At 43.0% G+C, this 19584-nt stretch overlaps 2 protein-coding genes across 2 annotated transcripts; both read left to right on the top strand.

Moving 5' to 3' along the window:
- On the top strand, positions 5821 to 8911 carry LOC8084108. Its single transcript, XM_002462949.2, has 5 exons — positions 5821 to 6226; positions 6372 to 6461; positions 6537 to 6604; positions 6685 to 6878; positions 8551 to 8911. The coding sequence occupies exons 1-5, from the start codon at positions 6039 to 6041 to the stop codon at positions 8623 to 8625; spliced, it is 615 nt and encodes a 204-aa protein (XP_002462994.1). The 5' UTR covers positions 5821 to 6038; the 3' UTR covers positions 8626 to 8911.
- Positions 11613 to 18371, top strand: LOC8084107 (universal stress protein PHOS32). The gene is made up of 3 exons (XM_002462948.2): positions 11613 to 12596; positions 16981 to 17029; positions 18072 to 18371. The coding sequence occupies exons 1-2, from the start codon at positions 11783 to 11785 to the stop codon at positions 16986 to 16988; spliced, it is 822 nt and encodes a 273-aa protein (XP_002462993.1). The 5' UTR covers positions 11613 to 11782; the 3' UTR covers positions 16989 to 17029; positions 18072 to 18371.

Below are 19584 nucleotides of genomic sequence, written 5' to 3'. Positions count from 1 at the left end.
TGCATAGTTCAGTTCAAGTGTGTGTGACTCGTAGGAGCATGCGAGCTGCACGCCCATCTCTCACGTTAACCCGTCATGGATTGGGAAATCTGGCCATGCATGTTGTCTACCCCTTTGTTTTCCTTCTTCCTTCAGAGTGAACCAGTGTCGTGCTAAACCTAAGGCGTCCAGTGTGAAACCGAACATCTATCATACTGAGATGCAGTTTGGATCTCTCAATGCACTAATTACGCCAAATTGTATAATACCTGTTGGAGAGTGTCGGTTGGTTAGTGCGCCATTGTTTGATCCTGAGCTGCTGGTAATTATGAGCTACTCGAGATAAGTATTGTTACGGGTAATTTCCTGCAACCATCAACTACTGCTCCACCTGAACTTTTTTGTGCTCCATTCCAGTTCCTATTGCATGTATTAGCAATTGGTTCAACCTGTCTAGCTGTTAAATTTGTTTTCCCAATGGTTTTCTACTTCCCTGTTACTGCTAAATGGAAGTGCCGGAGTTGCTCCTTTATTGACTGTTGACTCTGCAAAATGGATGGCTAATAGTTTGTTGCTACATGATTGTCCAAGTCACACAGATTGAAACGAAGGCTTTGTTGGACTACAACCTGACCTCAATACTTATGTTGAACACGCTTTTGGTCACCACTTGTTTATTCAAGGTTGGAGTGATGAATGGGTCCACGACTTGCTGCATTGAGTTGCAGCCATGGCCACCTCCTGAAATACTTCATACTGACATTAATAGTAAGTTGGTTGATACAGGTTCAGTTGCCAACAAATTGATTGTTCTTGCTCGTATGGTCATGACCAGAGTTCAACCGGAGATCATGTCTGATTGTCTGATGGAGCTAAGCTGCTGCCAACATTGTGGTCCTTACTCAGTTCCAGATACATCCTAATTGCAGATGAAGTGATGTTCTTAAAACAATTGCCATGGGAAGAATTCAGTTGCAGGAATGTGAATTCTATTCAAGCTATCAAGGTGGAAGCTTCAACATCGGACAACCTGCTGACATCCATGGCTCATGGACATGTTTCAGTACTTTCATCATTGTCTTAGCTGAAACTCTCTTTGATGTGCCTCTGATTGAGCCTCATTTGAGCCATGATCATTGTAATCGACGTAATAAGATATCAAAAGCCGATGTGCTTTTATCATGATTTCACCATGGTCACTGGGAAATCCACCGCATTTGAGCCATGATCATTGTAATCGACGTATCCATTTGGTTGTTTGTATCCCTTATCAACGTTGATATATGGTGATGCTAAAACTTTCAGGCCAAGAACAGGGGGGGGAAGGGAGACTCGGTGAGTTTAAGGCTATCGCGAGAGGACATGTTGAAATGACAAAGCAAAGAGCACGGTGTGGAAGGAGCGAAGAGGATTGGAAGCTACTCCATGATTTTTTTTCACTTTATTGCTATTTGATATCTCTTGTAGTATTTGTGGACATGTGTACAAATTAGGTGCTTTGTCATACAGATGCAAATCAAATTACTATTTATTTTGTATTTTTTAAAATTTTAAATTTATTTATTTACTAATTATAATTAAACTTGGATTATTTAGATAGTTTTTTTCCAATTGCTTGTTGCACTACCAAAATGGTGGAGTTCTCCTAGTGTTTTTAGTTAGTAATAAAACACTACCACTAGTCAAAACACTAGGGAACACTGGCGGATACAGTGGGTATTCCTGGTATTCCCAGGAATACCCAACTTTTTTATACACTATATATATATAATATATTAGCATTTCTATATTTAGCAAATAAAATTTTTCACTCATTTTTTAGTCTATCTTTGTATTTCTTTTTCCACATAGGTTTTATGTTAGCTCGATTTCCAAAATTATTCTATTTTATTGTTTCTACAAATGAAAACCTAATTATTTATCTCCAGACCACATACATATTGACTCATGCCACCAAATATTAGTACAAATCATATCTTATTCCTAAACTCATTTCCAAGACAAATCGGAATGCGCACATGACAACATGCATAACAAACTATTCTTTTCGTGTGAGTGAACAATGCATGAGTGGGAGGCAATTCCATAATCCTCATTCCTAAATCTCTAACCCTAGCCGATGAGGCATGACGTAGTAGAGGCATTGCTGGTCCCCAGTGTCCTAAGCTTCTAGCGGCGCGGGGCGTCGCTCATGAGGTTGCACGTCGCTCATGAGGTTAGATACAAAAACTGAGTGGCAACCCACCAGACATCAACAAAGGAATACCCAAGATTTAAATTCTGGCTCCGCCACTGCTAGGGAATCCTCACTAGGAGACATTTACTAGGGAAAGTTTATACTAAATTTTGAATGCTAAGACACTAGGAGAACCCCACACCACTAGGAGAAATTAAAAAATCTGGTTGTGTTGGAGATCAAACTTTGATAGTTCAAATTTTGTCTTTACTAATTGTGTTTTATATAGACGCTTTATTTTGATTTTTTAAAACTCGTACATGGTCAAAATGCCATTTTTAAATTTATGATTCCAAATTTACAATTTATTCATTATAAGCGTGATTTTTAGTTAATTTAAATTCTAAGCTTAGATTGTCATGAAATCCAGTGATATAGGTTGAGTTGTAGACTGGCGACCGTATTGACTTGTTTCAACACTACAGTAAATTTGTAATAACATGCCCGTCAATCAATCCTGCATGCATCTGAAATTCTGAACAAAACTAAAAACTTTTAAAGATTCTCCGTCACATCGAATCTTGCGGCACATATATGGAGTACTAAATATTGACGAAAATAAAAACTAATTGCACAGTTTACCTGTAAATCACGAGATGAATCTTTTAAACCTAAGTACTCTATGATTAAACAATATTTATCAAATAAAAACAAAAGTGTTACAATTCTAAAAACCAAAAAAATTTCAAAACTAAACAAGCCCAAGCAATGTGCCACTTGCTGGCACTTCCAAAACATGCACTGACTTGCTGAGTTCTCAGCACATGGACCTATTGCGCGGTCCCACGTGGGACATTGTTGCCCTGTCTCCTTGCAAAGCATGGTGACTGATCTTTGGACGCCAAACTACGTGGGCCCACGGATGACATGCCAAAATAAACGTGACCGCAATTAGCCTCCACTGTTGATTGATGACCAAAAGTTTACTTAATGGCACTCCTATTTTCGTTTACTATTCCTTAGTCTATTTTAGCTTACTATTCCTTAGTCTATTTTAGCTACTTTGATAGCTAAAGGTGCCAAAATTGTGAACACTAGTCTTTTGACTAGAATTTTTCCATGTGAGAATTTAGCATTGCTACAACGTGGCACTTACAATTTGCATGAATTTTTCCACATGAAAAAAGCTAGTACGGGGGAACAAGGTTAAATTTTGTCACCAAATGGCGCATATTAAGGTATAAATATAGTCATATGAGGGAGTACGCAATTGAAATAGATGCTAAAACATGTACACAATGAGTGCCATCGATCTCTCCACTTACATCTTGTTCATCCTCGAGCAAGTAACTGAATAGCACCTACCTACTCAAGATGAAAACTTGGATGACAAGGAGAGGGACACTGACTGCTACAGTAGTTGGCCGTGTAGTGTAGAATACACTAGTACAAGATTTTCTTTTAGGTGGCGTCACTCTTTTTTGATTGAAGACGGGTACTCTTTTTGTCTGCTTGTCAGCCCCTTTCCAAACGGCCGCCTCGGTTAATCATCCATTAACCGAGGCGGTTATTATTGCCCAACTGTCTTCTAAAATTAATTTACGGCCCGTCTTAAAACAATCGACTCCAAAAATAGCCTATTGATGGAGGCGGTTGTCTTAAGTTACCCGTCTCCATAAATTTGATTTTAGAGGCGGGCACACTATAAGCCCCGCCTCTGAAAAAGAGTGAGCCCCCTCCTGACGAGCTCGGCCATGGAAGCGACAGCGGCCATGCCTGACCAGAGAAGGAGATGGGGAAGAAGAAAGAGCCTAGGGGTAGAAAGGAAATTTTATGCTTATTCTCTCTCCTCCTTAGCTAGAAATAAATATTTTATTTGTCGTGATGTCCACGAGCAAATTTGACAATAACGCTGGTGTCCACTAGCAAATTACACTATTTTGCATGTCCGCTGGCAAAGAGAGGCCACTTGCAGTGTCTGTTTGCCTTAGTAGAAATAGATGATGTTAGGGTTTTCCTCACTCACTCTCATCCTCTCTCCTAGTCGTCATCCCTCAGCCTAGTCCGCACCCTCTCCCTTAGCTCTGACTCCGTCCGAGCCCTCTCCCTCTCCCCCTCACCCTTTCCCTCAGCGCCTTCCTCACCTCAGTAGAGTAGCACTCACGCACGCTCCTTCCACATAAGAGCCATGGTCGGCTTCTCCATCCACGTGGTGCTCCTTGCGACATCGCTCGTGTGCATTGCATGCCTCTTCGGCTCTAGGGAGGCTTCGAGGGGTGGCGGACATGGTGGCCACGACCTAAATCTGGCGGCGCCTCTATCCTTGTATTCACCGGTGGTGGTGGATCTAGCCCCTTACTCCTTGCTGGCGATGAATCTAACCACATCCTCTTCGGCGGTCACAGATCCGACCTCCTCCTTGATGGTGGCGGCGGATCAAGCCTCCTCGGCAGTGGTGGCGGATCTAGGCCCCTCCTCTTCGATACGGTGGCAATAGATCCGCCCCCTCCTTGGTCGTGGTGGTCGATCCACCCCCTTCCTCAGTGGTGGCGGTGGATCCAGCCCCTCCTCTTCGGTGGCCACAGATCCAGCCCCCTCCTTGGCGGTGGTGGCGGTGGATCTGGCCCTCTCCTCGACGGTGGCGGGGAATCCAACCCCTCCTTGGCGGTGGCGGGGAATCGAACCCCTCCTTGGCTTCAACGGATCAGGCCTCTTCCTCCTCCTCTTTGGCGATAGATCCAGCCCCCTCCTCTTCTGCGATGGTGCTCCTGCACTCCTCCAGGCTCCAGGTGCTCGACGTTTGCGGACCTAAGACGATGACAGCAAGACCGAACTTGACGTCAGGCCCATATGGACTTACGTTGGGCTCGACTTTTTTATTATTTTATTTTGATTTATAGAGACGAGTAAAAACAAACGCCTCTATTAATCATAGATTAATCGTGGCCTTTGGTTAGAGGTGATTGCAATATCTATTTTCATTCATCGAAAACCTCGTCATCATTAAATTTTGTGCCGTAGCGATGCATGCATGTGGGTGGACCACGATGGGCCGTGTCGTCGTTGGGGACTGGAGACTGGTCCAACTCCATTTTTCTGAGTAAAAAATACCCGAGAGTTTCTTGACTGAACAACCGGGATAAAGATTCGCTTTGTGTGGCCTAGCCTAGAACCGTACCGGAGCATATTTCGGGTCTAGTCCGTCGTCCGTCCTGGTTTTTTCAGGCCTGGGCCTTGTTTAGTTTGCAAAAATTTTGTAAAATTTTTTAGATTCTCCGTCACATCGAATCTTTAGACGTATGCATAGAGTATTAAATATAGATAAAAATAAAAACTAAAGTGCATAATTGGACAATATTTGTCACATACAAACGAAAGTGCTACTATTCCTATTTTGCAAAAAAAATTTAGAAGTAAACAAGACCTTGAGTTCATCCAAAAAACCAAAATCTTTTCAAGATTTTCCGTCACATCGAATCTTGCGACATATGTATGGAGCATTAAATATAGACGAAAATAAAAACTAATTGCACAGTTTATGAATCTTTTAAGCCTAGTTATTGAATAAAGTTTGTCAAATAAAAACGAAAGTGCTACAGTTCTAAAAATCGAAAAGTTTTCGGATGTAAACAAGGGCTTGGTTTTCTGTCTCCCGGTTTTGCTGACCTCCATATATCTCTTCTTGCTGTGTACTGTATCATCATTGGTTAGTTTCTCCGTTTATATACTGCTAGCTGGTTCAGAGTGATATAGATAGATTTCACGGCGAGGATTGACAGCAACAGAAGCAGTTGTCTTCTCCAGGCAATAAACTAGTTAGATACATATCCCCAAAGCAGCCAGCTTCGGCAACAACTACAACGAAGTATCATTTAAATCCCACATGGCCCCGTTCTGTTCTTCGGTTGCTTCCAGAGGCTTGGCACTTCAGACCGCCCTTGTGGTTTCTCCTCCTCCTCGCTGCCGTGGGACTCCGGTGATCTCTGCATCACCTCATGCTCACCGCCAAAGTCTTATCGGCTCAACGACGACGAATTCTTCAGGCACGAGCCCGATCAAAAGAACTACACGGTAAATGCATTTTTCCATCTCTCTGAAAGCTCCTCACAGTCACAGATCCTTTCAAGACTCTGTGTTTCAGTATCTTGTTTCTTTGCATGCACAGTAAGCTTCATTCGTCAACACATATGAAGTTTCACCTGTTTTTCTTGTTCAGAATCCGTGCGGTAGATCCAGCCTCTGCAAATTCTTTAGGCGAAGGAAACCTCGTAATCCCAATACCAGACCTGCTTTCAGTTCTATCATGGTGAGTGAAGATTGTTCCTTGTTCAGATGTAATTTCCAGATTTCTTCGATCAATTTGCCATCTCCGCTTTGCCAGGCCCTGGATGTTTGGTGCGGCCATAGCTGCAGCAGTACCTCTCTACAGAAGGTTCAGAACACTAGAAGGTATAAACACATGGAGACGACGACCGTGTGTCCACAGCTTTGTGAAATCTTCTACTTTGATTGCAACTTTGGTGTAACAGATAACGTGGAGAAGGCGGCGGAGGCGGCGATCGAGGTGATCGACTCGGTGGCGGAGGCGACGGAGAAGGTCGCCGTCGACGTTGCCGAGGCGTTCCCCGGCAATGAAACTCTGAAGCAGGCTGCCACCAAGATTAAGGCGATCGCGGATGAGATCGAGGAAGACGCCGACAAAGCTGAGGCCCTGATTGAGAAGGTTAGTTTTTACTTTTACCCTGTTCCGATTACTGCAGCTTCTGTGCATGTGCTGGTAGTACGTGCGTGCTTCCATGATGGCTCTTGGACTGGATCTACCAGTGGGGCGTCGTTTTGACTTTATGTGGCATGTGAACATACAGTTGCATTAATTGGGCCCGCCAAACTAACAAGCAGGCTCACACACACAAACAAGGGCACTCGCTGCTCGTGACCACCCCAAGCTATCCTTTCACCAGCAACTGCACAATGGCTATTTGTCATTCTTATTCCAAACTTTAAGAGGATCTGTAAAGAGAAGATATTGAAAAAAAAAAGCTAAGGCCTTGTTTAGATGCAACCAAAAACCCAAAACTTTACAAGATTCTCCATCACATTGAATCTTGCGTCACTTGCATGGAACATTAAATATAGATAAAAAAGATAATTAATTGCACAGTTTACATGTAAATCACGATACGAATCTTTTAACCTTAGTTACTTTATGATTGGACAATGTTTGTCAAATAAAAAACGAAAGTTCTACAGTGTCAAAATCCAAAAAGTTTTTGGATCTAAACAAGGCCTAAGCCAAGCCAACAATTAATCCACTCGCCATGTAGACCAAATATGGATGCATACATTAGCAATAAATACAATTTTTACATTTATTCAACCGTGAGAAATGTTCTCATAATAGAACAATGATATTGAGAGTTCATTCCAAATTATATGAAACTCTATGACAATAAGTTTTGTATGTTGTTAGAGTAACTCCAAAAGACTGTCTATATTCTTCCTAATTGTTAGGAATATAGAGATTTTGATAAAAAAAATACTACTACCTCCAACAACATATCTAAATAGATATCGAAGTATAGCCATCATCTACCTTGGATTTCATGCTAGCCAAAGATGGGCAACATGGTTGACTCTTTAGAGTGCGCACAAGATATAGAAAAGTTGTTGAAGAGTTAGGGGATATATAAAGCGACTTTTATTCAAATGATTTTGCAAATGGTGATTAAAGAATGAGTTTTAGAAAGACCTTTAAGAGTTGCTAAAAATATGGTTTATGCCATTGTGGTAACTAAGAGTGGAGACCTAGAACAGATTTTTTTTAATAAAATGTAAAAGACAAAAATGAATAAAGATATAATAAGAGAGTTTGAACTTTTTCCCAAACTATGCAGGGGAGCTGCACACGTCATTCAGTAAGGTAGAAGAGAGTTTGAACTTAACATGTGAATAAAAAACTTGCAAACTAAGAAGATCAAAAGGTACAAAACAAATATAGATTTATAATGTCACAACAAGAGATAAAAATGTGATATAACTTAATATAAGGTTTCGAAAAAAAGCATTGAAACTCACGAGGTGCAATGCCAAGGATGAAATTACATATAGAGTAATTATCAAATTTATCACAAGAAGAAACAAATTATGTATTCAAATGTGTATTGTGTTAGAAAATGAAGAGAGAGAGAGAGAGATGGGGGGGAGGGAGGGAGGGAGAATAAATATAATGAATTTCAATTAGTTGTACATGTTAAAATTATTTACAACTTTTTTTTACTTATTATGTAACATAAGATTCTAGACCGTTCTAAAGCTTGGATTGAAAGACTAGTTCAGCATATATATAAAGAGGATAATTGTTGAGTGTTTCACTTCGCTGACATTATTATTGGCAGGTTGACGAGATAAAAAGAGAGGTGGATTCAATTATCGATCCTCTAATCGACAAGGTCACGAAGAACAAATCCTAGAGAAGGAGACCATGCAACTGGAGGAGACAATAATGCAAAACAAACAGCCAGTGAATTAATTTAAGAAGCAAACACTAGCTAGTCGGGCAGTAACCAGAAGAAACAACGGATGCACGTACATATGACACGTACGTCTCAGTGTCATCATCACCTATTTAAGTATCTCATTCGATGCTTTCTAATCACGGTTTGTTCAGTTAGTGACTCTAGCTACGAACTCCACCTATCAGAGAGGACAAATTTCCTTGGATGTTTTATTATTGTTCATTCAAGTGCTTATTGTGCAGTTGTGCTTCTATGGTAACTGGCATCCTAACAAAAAAAACACGATAGTTAAGGGAAAAAAAAAATTATCCCCACTTATTAGGTGCATCCACCCGGTGTTCGGAGCGACGTGGATCTCATCAGAGGGGATTGGCAGGAACGAAAATTCGGCAGTGGCTGGATCAGGTTTTGTTCCTGGCCACGTTAGTCCAGTTTTGAATACCGACGTCTCTGTTTTGTTTCGGGTGGAACGATGCATGCCCTTTTTGATTGAAGTGGAACGATGCCCTGGAACGGCCCCGTTTCAAACAAAACGAATGGGGCCTAAAAATTCGTTAGAAGTTTTTGAAATTTTGCATAAATTTTAACTAAAATTTGAAAATCTAAATGAAAATCATCCGAACAAAAAACAAAATCACCACTACACGTATTTACTAGAGGTCACGGATAGAACTAGAACTGAAAAATCGTGAAATCTCGATCAAAAATTCCGAACCATGGCTGCGACTAGCGTGAAACGGTAAATTGGTAAATTCTAGCTCCTTGTCCTTCTCATCCACGATCGATGCACGGTGGCTCTAGGCAAGTCGGCAAGTGGCAGCTGTAGATAAGGGATCATGAGCTGGCAACTGCCGTGGCAGCTATTTGCTAATTTGTTACTAATGAATATCACTCCGTGCAACTGGGCTAGGTGTACATAGATCCCTTCCCTTGTGTATTGTGTCATTTATGTTTATACTTTGGAACTTATAACACATTCTTCAATTTATATGGATCCCTTCCCTTGTGTGTTGTGTCATTTATGTTTATACTTTGGAACTTATAACACGTTCTTCAACTTGGCAACTGTCATGGCAGCTATTTGCTGATTTGTTACTAATGAATATCACTCCGTGCGACTGGGCTAGTGGCAGCTGTAGATAAGGGATTATGAGTTGGCAACTGCCGTGGCAGCTATTTCCTGATTTGTTACTAATGAATATCACTCCGTCCGACTGGGCTAGGCGTACATGGATCCCTTCCTTGTATTGTGTCGTTTATGTTTATACTTTGGAACTTATAACACGCTCTTCAACTTACATGGATTCCTTCCCTTGTGTGTTGTGTCATTTATATTTATACTTTGGAACTTATAACACGTTCTTCAACTTATTCTTACGGTAGAAATGTTTTTTTTACCAAAGTCAGCAAAGGAAACCTCAGCCTATTTTTTTCATTTTTTATAATTTAGACGTGTTTAAATTCGCTCCCACGGGGAGTCGAATCTAGGTCCGCTGGTGCTACTTAGGTGCTCTAACCACTAGGCTAGAGCCCCTTTCGCTACAGTAGGAATGTAACACATAAATATCTCTCGTATAACCAACAATAATATATAAATATAATATATATATATATATATTATATTACCATATTAGCTTAACTAATATATGCCTTTATGATTATTAAAACGAATTCAATTTCAAGGATCCAAATGGCACCAAGAGAAACACAAACTCAATTACGTGATTGATCGTGCACCTACGCTATCGTGTGACACACGGACAATGTGGGAGTCAACCCCCTCTCTTCTTCTCCATCTCTAGTGGGCTTAGACAGAAGGCCAAGGAAGTGAGGTAGGCCAGGCAGTGGGGATAGGAGAGTCAGCAACGAGACGGAGATGAGGTGATGCCGCCAGAGCGAGTGAGTGGAGGCGGACAAGCTAGGTTGGGGCAAGGGCTGGGGGTGGGGAGAAGAAGGAGTTCGTTGCAGGCAATAGGGTCTCGTTGAAGCTCCACTGCCGCTTGCCGCGCCAGGCGGAGTAGAGGATGTCCAAACCTACACACTGGTTGTGGATGCGCGAGGGAGGAGGTAGCAGAGGATGACTGAAAACAAAGTAGAAAGTAGAGGCCAGGTCGACGCCGATGAGGTCACAACAGCTTATAAAGCTGTTGTGAGCTATACCAAACATGTCCAAGTTGAAAAGATTCGTCTCGTAAATTATATATGAACCGTATAATTAGTTATATTTTTTACTTATATTTATAGTACATGAATATATAAGAAAAAGGAGCGAGCGATCTATTCCCTAATCGTGGTCCTAACCACGACGTAATGATTGGCTGGGCCTTATCTTAGCAGGGATAGCAGCCTTTCGCTTTGCAACGACTGATCACGTGGAGCGTGGAGGAGGAAACTTGTGTGCTGTAGGGTGCAACATTGGCTAACAATTTTTCTTGATGCCCGCTGTTTATCAAAAAATCACAGACCAGGCATTTCTTCTCTCTTGCTGCTTCTTTTTTTGATTAATTCATGAGTGTATCAAACTAAAAGTACTCAGGTCTTGTTTACATCTAAAATCTTTTTAGATTTAGACATTATAATACTTTTGTTTATATTTAATAATTATTATCTAACCATAAATTAATTAGATTTCAAAAAATTATTTTGCAAATTTTAGATAAATAGTTATTTTTTATCTATATTTAATACTTTATATATATGTCATAGGATTTGATGTGATAGAAATTTTTTTAAAAAAATTGAGATTTTGACCGTAATAGCGAAAACGTAACAAAGACAGCAAGCTGCGCAAGTTGGTCCAGCGCCGTTGGATCTGGGCGGCCTTGTCCTTAATCCTTATCCATCCTCCACGTGCACGTCGTGGCGCCGACCGACCAGCCGTCGAATTCCACTCCAAGGCAAACGCTTGACCTCGTCCAGATCGTGACAAGTTTATCATCCACCCCCACCCAGCGCCTCGCTCGACTTCAACCCCAAGCATTCCATTCCTTCCAGTACCTTCTCCCCGTCCCCTTCCTCTCCCTCCCTAGTCGCCCCCAAGTCCCCACGACCCCGACCCCGGCCGCTAAGCAAACTCACAAGTCCCAGACCGATCGCCGCAGAAGATCCCGCGATGCAGGCCCCAAGTCCGCCGGCGCCGTCCTCCTCCGTCGACCTGCCGCTGGCGGCGGCGCCGCCGCCGGTGAAGGCGCCGACGCCGCGGCCCCCGCCGCCGGCGTCGCTGCAGCCGGAGTCCCCGGGCGTCTTCTTCTCCGCCGCGGCCGCCGCCGCGCCGCTGGGCACCTCGCACCGCCGCATCGCCATCGCCGTCGACCTCTCCGACGAGTCCGCCTACGCCGTGCGCTGGGCCGTCGCCAACTACCTCCGCCCCGGGGACGCCGTCATCCTGCTCCACGTCCGCCCCACCTCCGTGCTCTACGGCGCCGACTGGGGCGCCGTCGACGTCTCCCTCCCCAACCCTAGCAACGCCGCCGCTGCCTCCGAGGACGACGACGACGACTCCGAGGCCGCCGCGGCCGCGAGCAGGATGGACGACGACTACGACGCCTTCACGGCCTCCAAGGCCGACGACTTCGCCAGGCCGCTCAAGGACGCCGGAATCCCCTACAAGATCCACATCGTCAGGGACCATGACATGAAGGAGCGCCTCTGCCTCGAGGTCGAGCGCCTCTCGCTCAGCGCCGTCATCATGGGGAGCAAGGGCTTCGGCGCCGCAAGGAGGACCAGCAAGGGCAGGCTCGGCAGCGTCAGCGACTACTGCGTCCACCACTGTGTCTGCCCCGTTGTCGTCGTGCGCTTCCCTGATGACGGCTCCGCCGAGGCTGGGGAGGCCGGTGGATTTTCTGCCGCGGTTGGTGCTGAGGATGTGCTGCACCCTGTGCTGGAGGAGGAGGCCGAGTACCATGACGCTGCTGAGGAGCACAAGGGTAACTGAATTTCTTACTCCTACTATATAATTGCTTGCTGTGCATGTCATAGGGGGGCTGCCTTCATTATCCATACAAAATGCACCAAAATTTTACTCACCATAACAATAGGACAGCACAATGTGCGCAACAAATTTACTACTATCGGTTAATTGGCTCTGACTAACTCTGGATTATTCTGCTTCCAACTAAGCAGTCATTCTTTTCTTTTATCCATGACGGAAGCCCGAAGTTTATTGCCTCGCACTCACAACAACCAAGTGTTCAGAGTTTTTTAACCATGAAAACAGGAACTTCCAAAAGTGCATCACCACATCTGAACACCCAGGGTTCAGCCTACCGCATGCGCTGCACTCAGAACCATCGTCCCCAGAACCAAGCAACCTCAAACATCGTAAAACCTTAAGGGCCTGTTTGGATCATAGGATTTTTGTAGGAAATTCAAAGGAAACAAAAACAAAGGAAAGGGAAGCAACCATGCTGTTTGGAACACAGGAAAACACCCCTCCCTTTCCTATGGAATACTGTAGTCCCTTCGCGTTTTCACAGGAATGAAAAAATCCACTCCATGCTCTGGTTTTCCGCTCTTCGCGGAAGTCCGAGGCAGCATGCTGCTGTTAAGGCGCTAACACAGCTAGGGGACAAATGATTAGCCAAGCCGTATCACCATTCAATGTGCTTTGCTCTAGCGTATGTAGCCATACTACTGCAAGCTATATAACTCATGGATAGCACTATAGCAGGTCCTACCCTTTAAAGTAAGAATAAAAACAAATACATGTGTTACAAATTTGTATGTTCCAAATCGTCATTATGTGCTAAGTGTATTTGTTAAATCATATGCTTTGCAATTCCTGTGTTACAAATTCCTATGTCCAAACGCCCCTTTCTATTTTTTTCCTGCAGTTTTTCTTTCCTCTGTTTTGCCACTTTGTTTACTTTCCTTTCCTGCATTTTTTCCTATTCCTATGTTTTCTATTCCTTCGTTCCAAACAGGCCCTAAGTTTTAGCTACTACTGGTTACATGCCAAAATGGACACCGCTTGCAGCACACGTGCTGTACGAGATCTTACCAAGATCTACTTGCAACTCTCTCTCTCTCTCACAACTAAGCAGTAATTCTAATTTGAACATAGCAAGGATTGCAGGCATACTTTTCGTTTATATGAACAGTATTTGGTTCAGGAACTTGCAAAAGTGCATCACAACATCTGAACACCCAGGGTTCAGCCTGCCGCATGCGCTGCACTCAGAACCATCGTCCCCAGAACCAAGCAACCTCAAACATCGTAAAACCTTAAGTTTTAGCTAGTTAGCTACTACTGGTTACATGCCAAAATGGACACCGCTTGCAGCACACGTGCTGTACGAGATCTTACCAAGATCTACTTGCAACTCTGTCTCTACAACTAAGCAGTAATTCTAATTTGAACTTAGCAAGGATTGCAGGTATATGTTTCGTTTATATGAACAGTATTTGGTTCAGATTATCTTTTAGGGTGTCCACTTCATATGGTATTAGAATGCTTTGTAGAACTTGATTGTTTGGTAGAACAACCTCGTGTATGAAAACTAGGTTTTAGCGACTATAGGCCTTTTATAGTAAAGAAGATTGCCCATGTAGGGTTGCGGTAACTATGTTTCAATTCTATGTCTGTTCTCCTTACTTCAGTTTTTCCTATTGAAGATCTAGATCTACATGCTCTGTCAATAGTCCATTTGGTTCTATTTAGTTTTGAGATTGTGAAAGCAACTAATTCTAAACTTTATTTTCACTCTTTACCATCAATTGATCAGTACTTTATGTTTGTTCTTTGCCTATTAGATCATTTGGCTGGGAGCACCTGAATTAAATTTTCAACTGTAGATTTACCCTTGTTTTCCCACAAAAGAAAGAGGTATTGATATGTGGTTATGCCACAACGTATCAATGCTAATTCAAGTGGGGATTAACTAGAACATGTAGTGAATAGATGGGGGCTTTCGACAATTTGACATCGCCACTGGAGGCTTTACCTGCATAGGAATTGATGGCCTTTGACTGTAGTGAATGGATGGCCCACAGTGCTGGGGTCTGCACATTGGTCTGCTTGGGAAGCTACAGTATGCTCCCCCCACTTGCTTGAAGAGGCTCAGGTACAGATGGCCAAAGTGGGGCCAGCACGGTCCTATTGCTAATCGTGCCTGGCGAGCCTAGTGGCCTCAAGTCATTGCTACCAAGAAGAAGGAGATGGTGGGGCTGTAGAAGTACTGCAACCGAGGGGGCAAGGAAGAGGTTGCTGCTGAACCGCTGCTGGCCTGTTGCTGATGCCAAGCGAAAAAGATGGGAGGAGGCGAGAGACAAACAAATCGAGGAAAAACAACCCAGAATGCCAACTAAAGGCTGTTGGGCGACACGAGCTAATCAGCAAATGCAAGATTAAACAGATCGAAACAAGATACTAATGAATGACTCACTGTAGATTGAGAACGACATAAACACAAAAACAAAAGCAAAATTTAGCTGTCATTCTAAGCTCCGGCCGGAGCAGGCAGGGCTGATTGTGCCGTGGACTGGAGCGTTGTAAACTTGTAATAGAGCAGATCTGGGGAGAAGGCGAGGGCCAAAGAGCACAGAGGAGAGGGCAGTGGAGAGCGTACAGCAGCAGACAAGAGGGCTGCACAGCGGGAGGAGGAAGGAGAAAGGGAATCTGGGACGAGGAGATGACGTGAGCCCTAGCAATGTGATGAGCAGTGACAGGCCAAGGTTGTATGGGCCGTGCCTGTGCAGCCCGACGGGCCAAGATAACGGCCGAGGCACGGGCATGAGTTGCATCAGGCCATGGGCCAAAATAGCGGCCCATGGGCCTCGTGCTGTTGGACAACTATAGGCTCAGTGGGTTATTTATTGCATAGGAATCAATGGTTTTTGGCAGCTCGGGTGGTTGTGCCACTAGATTTGCAATCTAGTATTACAGATTTACAGGAGCTTGCATTTGCATGTGAAGTGGCAGTGATTCTGCCCCCAACTGCTTGTGTGCTTGGATTGATTCAATCGATGGTTAGCAGTTTCAATTAGACAAGTTTGGCTAGAAATTCATTCTCCACTCATCTCTTATGATTTTACGTGTGGGATTTTTTTTTTTTAAAAAAAATGGATGGAAACAGCAGGGCAATCTCCTCTTTGCATGGGCTTTCTCTTGTGTTCAACTGTTTCTTGATGTTAACTGTTTCCTAATGTTGGATAATTGGATGGATGCTGGACTTTAATTGATTGTTTGGATCATTCTGCAGTCTAATTGGATTGAGTTAGATATAGACATCTCATATTGGGTGTGCCTTGGTCTCGATTTGGATATGGATCTTCATCCATCCCTTCCCTTCTTAAAAGTAGATGATAATATTAGTTATCTGAACTGTTATGGCTCCTTAGGCATCTATATTCAATAGATGCAAACTTCAACATATGCTCTTCCCTTGGCTGGTTAAATTTTATAGAATGAGTGATGTCATGTCACAAGTTTTTGTGATTAAATCAAGGTTACGGAAAGCGTTAGGCGCTCTCTAGGTGGTGACCCTTCGGCCTCTGACTTGAGCTTAGGTGCGCCTAGGCATGTGCCATACACTTGCATATATACCCTTAACCAAATGGCAAAACATGAGATCAGTGGGCCTACCGGCCTAGCATTGGACAGAAAGGCCTCAAAGCAGCCCAAGCCCAAGTCTGAATGGCCACCCCTTATTTGTTAGGCTCCCACCTTTATCCAATTGCTGGTCGGTGCTCTCACCTGCTTTGTGGCCCCAGCCCCAGTACAGCCATACTCGCCACCACCCGACGTCCCCGCCTTGGTGGATCTGGATGTGGTGACCACTGAGGACGTCATGTCCACTGGTCTTTGGTGTGGTACCCCCCACCTGCCCAGCTTGGATTAAATAACAACTAGCTGTCATTAACAAGTTGAAGATGCTGACATAACCCAGCCTTTTCTGTTATGCCTTCAATGGAAAAAAATATATTAAGCATTATAAACGTTACTTGCTGCACCATAATTTCATATTTGCGAAATAGCTTGATGGCAATCATTATTCTTATCCAAAAATTCAATTAGTTTATGTATCACAGCTTTGATCAATGAAAGGGTTAGGTTACACTTAGATTCCTTTAGCTGAGTTTTCATCTTCTGTGTGCTATTAACCCATATCAAGCTGTGGGCTAATGTTTTCTTATAAGTTACTGCCTGAAAAAACTGAAAATTGTTCTCAAAAGTTTTAATGTTTGAATGTACTGCATCGTTCTCATTGATTTTTATGATGGCTTTAATGGAAAAAAACATTTGCATGTATCATATCAAGGGTCCTTTGTGATTAATTAGGCTAATATCTAGAATTGGTGCAATTTCTGCAGATACTTGACCTCGATGATGCATTGTGAAGTGAAGCCCTCTCGGATTCAGGTTAGCATACAATTAAAATGTCCCATTTGGGTTCTATTGTTGTTGTATGATGGGCATTAGCTATGGAGCTTTTTTCTCAATAGTTTTTCCTGTACCTGTTCTGTCTTTGGTTAAGGCATCAATGCTGCACATTTCTGTTGTATATATATGTTGCGCATCATATATGGTAATTTTTTTGAATTTCGTTTTCACTGTGTTATGGCATCTTTGTGGCGTGCAGTACTGAAAGTTATGCATGCTAAATTATGTATTTACTTTAAGTTGTAAAGTTTGAGGGTTTTTGTAGTTTTGAAATGAAAGATAGGAGAATTTTTATCCTTGGTTGTCACAAATCAAGGATAGCTCTGTGCCTCTGCAACATAAATATATCATTCAGGACTACAAAGCAGGGACCTGTTTTCTTTTTTAGAGCAAATGTTATATCCAGATGAAGTTTTTAGATTATTAGTGAACATCCCAGTGGCCCTATCCTCCAATAATTTATACTCTTAGACAAACCTTAGCTCCCCTTGATTTGATCACTTTCCTCCCATATGATCAGAGGTCCAGTGTACTGTGCTTCTATGGTCCCAACCTGTCACTGGGTATTCCATGGACAGTTTACTGCAACTTTTGCACTATTGAATAAGCTCCCTTGACTACAAAGCAGGGACCTGTTTTCTTTTTTAGAGCAAATGTTATATCCAGATGAAGTTTTTAGATTGTTAGTGAACATCCCAGTGGACCTATCCTTCAATAATTTATACTCTTAGAAAACCTTAGCTCCCTTTGATTTGATCACTTTCCTCCCATATGAATATGATCAGAGGTCCATTGTACTGTGCTTCTGTGGTCCCAACCTGTCACTGGGTATTCCATGGACAGTTTGCTGCAACTTTTGCACGCACACTATTGAAGCAGGGCTTTAGTTTCAACAAAACTTTGTCATCTGGCTTGACAACCACCAAAAATTCTCATTTACCATGCATCTGTTAATCTGTTATACTAATTGTCTTCAATTTTGTTTATATATTTATCTAATTCTTGTCCTTTCCTTCCACAGCATGTAAAGGTTCTAGTATTGGACTGTTGGCTGGGTGCTAGCTGGGATTTCTGCTTGAGTGCATGTGATGTTTCCTGAACTTCCATTACCCGTGTGTATCCGTGCTTTCACTTTGTTTGTATCTTCTGTAGTTCTGTTACCTTTGTTCATGTAGCTTGTCTGACTTCCACTGCCTCGTGAATATCTGTCTGAACGTTTGTAGTTAATTTGCATTGCACTGTGTTTCTGATTACAAATTAACCACTTCTGTAGAACCAACTAATCAAGTGTGCAAATTCCTCCCCTTTTTTATTTGCTTTATTTTAGTTTGATGTGCTGATTCCAGTCCTGAGGAAAGTTCCACTGTTTTTCCGGTCAACTTCAGATAGAGCTACCTTTTTCTTTACGTGAGGCTGGCATGATATACTATCTTCCCTGATCCTTTTCCCGCCATGGTTGGATTTATCTTCCATTGGGACCTGTAAGCGACGCTATGGAATCTTTTCTTATTCAGATTACTTTTCTGGTACATGGAATTGAGTGGCAGTAACCATCTCAGTGTGCTGGGATTGGTTCCGTGCTTTCCTCATTGCAATGATTTTGCCACACTATGGTATTGGGGGTTTTCTAAATTTGAAATTTTGGCTGGTCTGGACCTTTTGGTTCGTGAAGTGGTGACTCCAACTCTTTGGAACATGTTCTGCTATGGATGTGCTGCCGTAGTGCACTAGTACTGTTGCACTTTTCGTGTTATAGAGGAGGATCCAACCGAATCAGTGAATCACATGCATGTTCAGCATGGTTCAGCCCAACATGGAGAATTTGAGCGATTCAAGGTGTTTATAATATTATAAATTTCCACACAAGCATGTTGTAGATCCTTGTCCTTTCCAGAAATAATACTTGTGTGTTCAGGGAATGCTATGACGCCCAGCTGCTGTGAATGGCACGCTGTAGAATTCTGCTCATGAATTGGGTGGTGGGGGGGGGGGGGGGGTGTGTTTAAAAGGATGCTTGTTGGAATTGTGTGAATATTTAGGTGAACAACTCACATTTGCCCTACTCTGCCTTCCGTGCTGAGACACTTCTCTCTTGGATGTGTTCATGCATTGGATCATCTGAGCTGCTCACTTTTGCGACAATATGTTTGGTCTGTAGCCACGCATCACCCCTTTCCTGGGGCGAATTTTCCATTCCAGCTACCTTCCGTCTATTGACTAATTATTATCTTCAGGCTCACGTTGCCATGGGACCTTTTATTGGCAGCACTGTATTTGGGACGCATCTTGTGATTCACGCCTCTAATCTATGTGCTTGCGTTGTGTCGCGGCGGATGCATTAAGAATTCCGTGTCGTCGTTTTCAATTTTCGGACAGATTGCGGACCGAACATGAGCTCTGTTTTGTTTTCGCTTTGGTTGTCCCAAGTGACGACTGCAATGGTGCTCGCCGTGCTCGTGTTCTCTGTCTTTTGTTTAAGTTGATTTTGACGCTACACTACAGGGTTGGTCATTGGGTAGGATGATCACCGAGTC

The sequence above is a fragment of the Sorghum bicolor genome, chromosome 2 (genome assembly GCF_000003195.3).
Source record: "Sorghum bicolor cultivar BTx623 chromosome 2, Sorghum_bicolor_NCBIv3, whole genome shotgun sequence".
Taxonomy (NCBI): Eukaryota; Viridiplantae; Streptophyta; class Magnoliopsida; order Poales; family Poaceae; genus Sorghum; species Sorghum bicolor.
Note: the sequence above shows the minus strand (reverse complement) of the source record. Positions and strands in the feature narration are given on the sequence as shown.